This window comes from Ruditapes philippinarum, unplaced genomic scaffold, assembly GCF_026571515.1.
Source record: "Ruditapes philippinarum isolate M1 unplaced genomic scaffold, ASM2657151v2 ctg2220_1_1_1_1, whole genome shotgun sequence".
Classification (NCBI taxonomy): domain Eukaryota; kingdom Metazoa; phylum Mollusca; class Bivalvia; order Venerida; family Veneridae; genus Ruditapes; species Ruditapes philippinarum.
In genome coordinates, this window is record NW_026852925.1 from 98,116 (window position 1) to 106,945 (window position 8,830).

At 29.1% G+C, this 8,830-nt stretch overlaps 1 protein-coding gene across 1 annotated transcript; it reads right to left on the reverse strand.

Annotated features, from left to right (window-relative positions):
• Window positions 1–1,138: 1,138 nt before the first annotated feature.
• LOC132728304 (uncharacterized) lies at window positions 1,139–3,791 on the reverse strand. Its single transcript, XM_060713941.1, has 3 exons — window positions 3,671–3,791; window positions 2,855–2,998; window positions 1,139–1,320 (listed from the first exon to the last, which is right to left on the reverse strand). Exons 1-3 carry the CDS (start codon window positions 3,717–3,719, stop codon window positions 1,193–1,195), a joined length of 321 nt encoding a protein of 106 aa, XP_060569924.1. The 5' UTR covers window positions 3,720–3,791; the 3' UTR covers window positions 1,139–1,192.
• Window positions 3,792–8,830: the final 5,039 nt, after the last annotated feature.

The following is an 8,830-nucleotide window of genomic DNA, read 5'->3' on the forward strand; positions in this document are numbered from 1 at the left end:
CATTATTCGTGTTACATTTAAACCATGATATTAAACATTTTGATATACAAAGCAAAAATTTAAGGCAAGTAAATATACAAAGTAGAATTGAAGTAAATTATGGAAGATAAGCGACAAGGACAAATCAAACAGACATGCACGCTTAAAGAGACCGCCTCGTGGAAAAGTAAACATTCAGGTTAACCAAGTTGGGGATATCTCTGGCTCACGTTACAGAAACTATGGGATTCCAATAAAATGTTTATCACATTTCTTGTAACTATAAAAATTTGTATAAAAATCCGCAATATTAGATCTTTTCATTACAATCTTTGGAGTCTACTGAGCCTCTTCCTCGAAGTTAAAGCAATTATTTTCAGGTACATGATTTTTAGACAAATTTTGTTTGTGTGCTAAAATGCATCTATTTCAGTATACAAACGTGCATAAGTACAGTCATAAATCATAAGCGTTGTGTAAGATTATTGTAGATTTTATGTTTCGTATTTTTCTATATTGGGGTTAACGTCGCACCAACACAGTAAAGGACATATGGCGACTATGGCGATATGAATATCTATTGCATTAGCCTTGATTTAATACTATTACACCTGCTTTCCATAATCAAATTTGAAATTTTAACATTTACATCATACTGTAATATCAAATTCACAAACTTATATATTGTTGAAATTTAAAACTCAAGTTGTTATGTAGATAATGTATTGTGATCACAAAAAAACTAATTTTATCTTTAAAAATAAAGCTTTAACTTCCTCCAATGAATACACATCAAAATTGAAATCTCCTGCAATGATTATACTAAAAAGTGATAACATTAAAGACAATCAGTATAACAGAAACAATGATCTAATGGATAGTAAAGGGCCCTATAAAATGCAGTTCATTTGGTCAGCGTGTTCTAATGTATGATGAAAAGACCTCTACAATATGCAAATAAAAATCATGTTGGTTAATATTCAATTTGCTAGAAGTAGCCGACGAAACATATTCTAACTTTTCAGAAGTTATTAATAGGTAAGCAAAATGACTTAATTCACAGGACTAGTCAGATGAAAAACAGATTGAATAGAGAATCCAGTTTCCAACTTTTCTCAAAGAAATACGTTTTTGTATAAGACATTGACACAACTTCAAGGAGAGTTTAGCATATTTATTTTGTAAAACATAACAATTAATCAAATACAATGACTTATTTTCGTCCACCACTTATTGGAAATCGGTCACAAATACATTTGTTATCGTAGCAGTGTCTCGCGCTGTCAGGACATGTCAGGTTTGGGGCTTGGTCACCATAACAATCGGCCTTTCCAGTACATTCTACAAAAAAAAAGCAATATCAAAAATGATAGACAGATACGGTGAATTCATTAACAATGAGGCAGACGGCAGAAGACTCGAAGATTCGAAGTAATGAGAAAACAAAACCGAAAATAATATGCAGATCAAATGTACAAAAAAGCAACAACAAAACCAACAACAACAACAAAAAACAACAACAACAAAAACACACACACACAAACACAAAAACCAAAACAATATAAAACAAACAAACAAAACATTTTAGTAAGAAAACAGCTTTGCTTTGTCCACATGTCCCAACATAAGGTCTGAGATGATTTTTGTGTTCTTAATTAATTTAATCATTTAATGATTTGAACATTTTTCATTTAAAGTTTGAAATTTAAAACTGATTGTTTTAGTCTTAATGCTATTTTGAATGGCTTCGCAGTTGTCTTCTACATTCACTCAACTCTTCAAATACTCCCTTAAATATAAAACCTATCATGTGTCTCTCTAGTTTTGTGTATTTAGACGCCAGCTTAGGATAACAAGATATGAGTTTATTCCATAAAAGTTTGGATCATTATCTATTGTTCTAGATATTCCTTCATCGAATATGCTTAGGATCTAAACAATTTCTTTTTTCAAATAATATGTAGACGTATGAATTTGAGAAAAGAAATGAATAACCTAAAATATCAAGCTTAAATAATGAAGATGTAATTTGAAACGTACATTTCTTCATCTGTAAGTTCAAAAGATTTCATTTTATAGGTATTTAGAAAAAAAAAATTTGCTTTTGTCAATAATCAAGCTGAACAAAAAAAGCGTTTAACCTGAAATGTTTACGGACTTAAAATCTTCACCAGATAAGTAATTGATATTTATACTTTTTTAAAATAATAAATTAAAGACACAAATCATTTTCTCAGATCAAATGTCGAGACTTCTTTACATACTTTTATTGACAAAATATTTATCCACATTGGATATGCATTTTTGTTTTAGCTAGAGCTTAAGCCACAAATTTCAAGCCAAGTATTTTATTTTGTTTATAAAATTCAATATAACAAATCAAATATATAAATCGAAAATAGAGAATACATGGTTGATGTTGATATGGAGGAGATTTAGTCGATGAGCGAGAAAGTGTATCTTTGAGAGCATTAGCGAGCCGAAATTTCCTTTTTCGTAGCGAACCGGGTAAACTTTCTCCATCCCGACAATAACTTTGTATTTGATTTAACCTGCTTTTGTCTAGTTTAATCATGTTTTTTTAAATTACTTAACTGTTTTCCTTTACTCTTGATTAAACAGAGTGTATATAGAGTTTTGTGTTGCATCATAGGCTATCCATGTGGCGTAATGATTAGAGATAAATACGTTTATCCGACAAGGCTTTTTCAAGGTGATAGTAAAGGTAGGACAAAATTAGTGTCTTTAGTCTAAACAATGTAGAACTGTTATCATAAAAGGAAACCTGCTTGTGCATCAGTAGGGTTCTAAACGAATTATCCTTCCTCAGTTCAAAGTGATGCAGTAACCTTCACCAAACCAACACTGTACTTACCCCCTCCAGCAGTCTGTTCACATGTACATAGCCCGCCGTTAGCAACAATACCGGATCCATCAGGGTGTTGACAGATGACGGTCAAACCGGCGGCGCATCTAGTATTTCCACAGTCAGTATTAGTCGTGCACACTTCGCACGAGACTAGAAAAATACATAAATATGTTAAGAAATCAATTAATTCAGCAATATGTCTCTGTCAAGTGCTGAAAAACAGTCAATCTTTGACAAAATCGGGAAATCCATAAATGATAATATTTATAGTTCACATCGGCAAGAAAGGAGACTTTGGTGTAGGATCTGTTCAATTATGTTTATACTTTAATTCATCCTTCCATATCCATGGCAATGAATTATACATACATCAATTAACAGATGTCAGTCACTTTGTAATAGTATATTGAAACACATGTGTAGGTAAAACAAATGGTGTATAATGCTTAAAACCGGGTTGCTTATGTTCAGTCTACTCGTGAGACACTCGTCGAGTTTAATTATATTTGTTCTTTGAAGTTTCTTCATATTAGTTTTTTTAAACATTTAATCATAAAATGATATAAACAATTAGTAAACAATACTGAAAGTACTTCGGTGTGTGAAATTTAAATCAAAATTGATACTAAAATTGCTTTATTTCAATGAACAGATATGAATTATTACGATTGTTAAAAACTATTAAGCAATAACTGACAAAATGCATCTTAAAGTTTTCAAAGACTGTACAACCCAATATCACCAGCTTGATACTATTTCAGCAACATAAAAGTGCATTTTAGAAAGAAAAGACATATCCATTTAAGTAAATAAAAGACAAACCATAAGCCACAAGGCAAGCCAAAAAGACGAGTGCAGCAGAGAAGTTCATTGTGTCGGCTGTATTAACAAAATTGATTTGAAATTAGAGACATCTGCTTAGCCTTTCTGTTTTTATAAGTGACCGTAACTTGACAGGTCAATTTCATGATGATAAGTAACTTAATTTCTTCAAAAAAGGGTTCACGCTGACCGACCGAAATTTGTATGAGTACAGTTTTTCATCTAGATAAGCCCGGTGTCCAGCTTGGTGAATTAAAAGATAGCATTTGTCAAAATTCAACTAAAGGCTCTTTAAGTAGCATGCCTCAAGATTCATGCTAGTTTTCATGGGCATTTTGAAAATGTTTTTAAAAGTAAAATTTTGCATAGTGCATATAGAAAGTAATTTTTACATTGCAACGACACTGGCGATCTAGGTAAATCATCAAAACAAGGGTCAAAATATTTACAGATAACCCGTACTGCGTTAATGACGGAGTAGAAATAAGGGGTTAAATACTAAAAAATCTGTCATCAATAGCACATAATATGTATATTGTTAATTAAACATTAAATCTTGTATATTGTTAATTAAACATTAAATCTATTTACATTTCATCAAGTTTGATTTTTTTTCAAGACACATTACATCGTATTTTTGCTTATCTAGAGTCATGAAACTTTACTAAGCAAATTTTATTTTAATTTAGGGTCCATCTGAATCACATGCACATTCCTTATGCTGTCTATAACAGTCTAACTAAAAATTTTGTTTTTAACATTTAAAATATAAGTAGGCTTAAACAAATTTGACGTAATTACATCTCGGATCGTGAGGTGAATTTGTAGATAATAACATTCACAAACACAAAAATAATCGGATCAAAATGAGCATCAGTTTAAGGATCAATATTGATATATGGATCAACTGTAAAAGACCTATATCTTGCAAAAAGGACAATAGATTTATTCATAAGCATGCTATTTCAAACCCAGATATATCAAGTCAATATTAGATATTTGATTTTGAAAATAAACAATGGTGAATATTTTAGTATTTAAATTAGTTCCTAGTCTTTGTTTACTAGTATAATTAACAGTAACAATAATGACGATAATGATACTAATTAAGATAATGAACATGAAACAATTGATCTAACTGTTATAATGATATCATACATGTAGTTAAATTTGATATTATCAAACGTTTAGTCTACTTGACATTTCAACCTAAACTAATCCTAATTGTTGATTAGGTCAAAATGACCGTTCCCTTTTAAGCTGGGATAAATTCGGCCAAATTCTTAACTTCCCGGATCTAACAATTACTTTAAAAGTGTTGCGTTGAATTGCCAAGATATACATAAGACACGGAGTAAGACGGAACATCGGAATATGCCGGAATTTTACGAAGCTATAATTGACCTATATACGTCATCAAACACTTGCCGAAATTCCACTTTTAATTATCACCGTGTATTTTACACATATGGCTTTGTCACACTTTTTTCTCTATATGTCACGATAATTCTAAATCTTGCTTGACCAAAATGTAAAACTAATTATTATAAATGGTAACTGTATAAAAATACCACAGCACATAGGTTTGTACCAGTAAATATATTATCCCGAGTACAATACTCGGCCAACACCTCGAGTAACATTATTTTTACAAGGGATGATATTTTTTTCTTTTGGTTTTTATTTTTCAGTTGTTTTTTTTCTCTGCCAACTTGATGTATGCAATAATGAATTTATAATGTGTAAATGATTTATTGGATATACAAGACATATACCATATAACATGAAAATGTTTCATAATTAAATACAAACATTTATCAATGATATTATTCATCAAATATTTTGCAAAACAGTCAATAAACCCCATAAAGTACAACGTATTATATGAAATTTTTATATGATATAATCATCTATTATCTTGTTATGCGGGTAACATAATATCTGGCCACGCTATCCTATTTGTGGGGAAAACTATATATCTCAACTTTCAAACCATGCTGACTGTATCCAAACTAATAGTTATTATAATCATGTCCCAAATATTTACATAATATTTTATTAAAAATAAAACAAATCGTAATAGCGTTTTCAAACGTTGCTTGGCATAATGCGAGGGGCTTGATGAAATCTTATTAACGAGTTTAAATACGTAAGAGGCCGTTTCACTGTTAATGTGACTTTAAATTAAAGTGAATTGTAATTTCGTAGCCGCAGAAATCTGACATTAGAATATTCAGTAATGTACTATTCTTAAAGCATCATAATACTCTTATTATAGCTGTCGGATCAAGCTTAATTAGTTATACATTTATCGTTGTCGGGACAAGCTTTATTAGTTATACATGCATATTTCAAAAGATTGACTTCTTTAATGCCCGATGACCAAAAAGTTATAACAAAAATGATGAGGATAAAATATAAAACACTTCCTAAAATATATAAACAGACAACCCGTTTTTTTATCAATTGAACGTTACAGAACCATTCTGAAGGATATTTATAGAGTCCCTTGGGCTATTAATTGTAATTGCGAAGAAGAATACAAAATTTAAAACAATATTGGCAAAATGGAAAGTTTTTTTACTTTACCTGTACACTCACCATTAACTGTTACACTGAGATGGTCAAATTGTCTCTTTAAAGATCCTGTAACACATTTTTTTATGGTTTTATATCATAAATATGATGCTCAAATTATGATTTATCAATTTTGTAAGTTCCAAAAAGCATTATTAATAAAGATATTACCGAATTTAACATTTCATGTAAATAAAGGAAGGTCATAAAAACATTATTTTCTATAAAATCTAAAACAAATTTTTCTATAAGAAATTCCGGGCAGCTTAAAAGATTTATATGCTTTTAAAAATAGTACATTCTGAATTTCTAATGTCAGATTTCTGGGGGTGGGGTTTTGAAAATTTTCCCAAACTTTAAATTTTAAAATTTACATTAACATGAAACGGGCCCCTTTTCTATTTAAAAATCCTTAAAAAGATTTATCAAACCCCGCATTTGACAAGTTTTTAAAAAAGCTATTTTTCGATTTGTTTTTTTTTTAATTAAAAAATTTTTTAAATATTTTTGGGAAAATGATTTTAAATAATTTTTAGTTTTGGGTACAAATCGCATTTGGTTTTAAAGTTGAGATTTTATGTTTTCCCCCCCAAATAGGATGCGTGGGCCCGATTTTTATGTTTTCCCCCCATAACAAGATAATTTGAGATTAATCAAAATAAAATTTTTAAAATAATTTCTTTGGGATTTTTGGGGTTTTTTGACTGGTTTTTTCAAAAATTTTGATGGGAAAAATATCATTGATAAATGTTTTTTTATTTTAAATTAAAAAACATTTTTATGTTATATGGTATATGTTTTTTATTTTCCAATAAAACATTTACAAAATTTTTAAAATTTTATTTTTTGCATTTCATAAGGTTTGGGAGAAAAAAAAAAACCAAAGGAAAAAAAAAAACCCAAAAAAAAAAAATATCATCCCTTTTAAAAATTTAAGTTACTCCCAGGTGTTTGGCCCCGGGAAATTGGGACTCGGGGTAATATATTTTCTTTGGTTAAAACCATGTGCTGTTTTGGTTTTTTTTTATACAGTTACCAAATTTTAAAAATTAAATTTTACCCTTTTGTCAAGCAAGGGTTTAGGGAAATTTTTTGTGGGCCAAAATAGAGAAAAAAGTGTGACAAAGGGCCCTATGTGAAAATACACGTGATAATTTAAAAATGGAATTTCGGAGTGTTTTTATGACTATAAAAGGTTAATTTAAGCTTTTGTAAAATTCCGGCATTATTTCCCCTGTTCCGTTTTACTTTCCCTGTCTTTTTGTTTTTCTTGGAATTTTAACGCAAAACTTTTTAAAATAATTTTTTTAGATTTCCGGGAAATTTTAAGGGAAATTTTGGGGGGAAATTTTTCCCAAACTTAAAAGGGGAACGTCATTTTGACCTAAAACAACCCAAATTTGGATTTTGTTTTTGGTTGAAAAAGTCAAGTTTGACTAAACGTTTTTATAATATCAAATTTAAACTACATGTTTTGATATAAAATTTTTTAAAATTTTGATTTTAATTGTTTTTATGTTCATTTTTTTTCTTAAATTTTGTAAAAAATTACGTATTATTGTTCTTTTTAATTTTTTTTTCTAGTAAAAAAAAAAAACTAGGGAAATAATTTAAATTTTCTTTAAAAATTCACCATTGTTTTATTTTTTAAAATTTTAAAATTTTAAAATATTGACTTTGATATATTCTGGTTGAAATAGCATGCTTATGAATATAATCTTATTGTCCTTTTTGCAAGATATAGGTCCCTTTTACAGTTGATCCATATATCAATATTGATCCTTAAACTTTATGCTCATTTTGATTTGGGTTATTTTTGTGTTTGTGAATGTTATTATCTACAAATTCACCTCACGATTCCGAGATGTAATTACGTAAATTTGTTTAAGCTACTTATATTTAAATGTTAAAAACAAATTTAAATTTTGTTAGACTTTATAGACAGCATAAGGAATGTGCATTGTATTCAGATGGACCCAATTAAATAAAATTTGCTTTAAAGTTTTTTATGACTCTAGATAAGCAAAAATATAATTTTGTCTTGAAAAAAAATCAAACTTGATGAAATGTAAATAGAATAATGTTTAATTAACAATATACAAATTTAATGTTTAATTAAAAAATATACATATTATTTGCTATTGATGACAGATTTTAGTATTTAACCCCTTTTTTCTACTTTCCCTCATTAACGCAGTACGGGTTATCTGTAAAATTTTGACCTTGTTTTTGGATGATTTACCTAGATCGCCAGTGTCGTTGCAATGTAAAAATTACTTTCTATATGCACTATGCAAAATTTTACTTTTAAAAAACATTTTTCAAAATGCCCATGAAAACTAGCATGAATCTTGAGGCATGCTTTCTTAAGAGCCTTTAAATTGAATTTGAACAAATGCTATCTTTAATTCACCAACTGGACACCGGGCTTTATCAGATGAAAAACTGTACTCATACAAATTTCGGTCGGTCAGCGTGAACCCTTTTTGAAGAAATTATTACTTATATCATGAAATTACCTGTCAAGTTTACGGTCAAATTATAAAAACGAAAAGGTAAACAGAAATTTCTTTTAAAATTTTT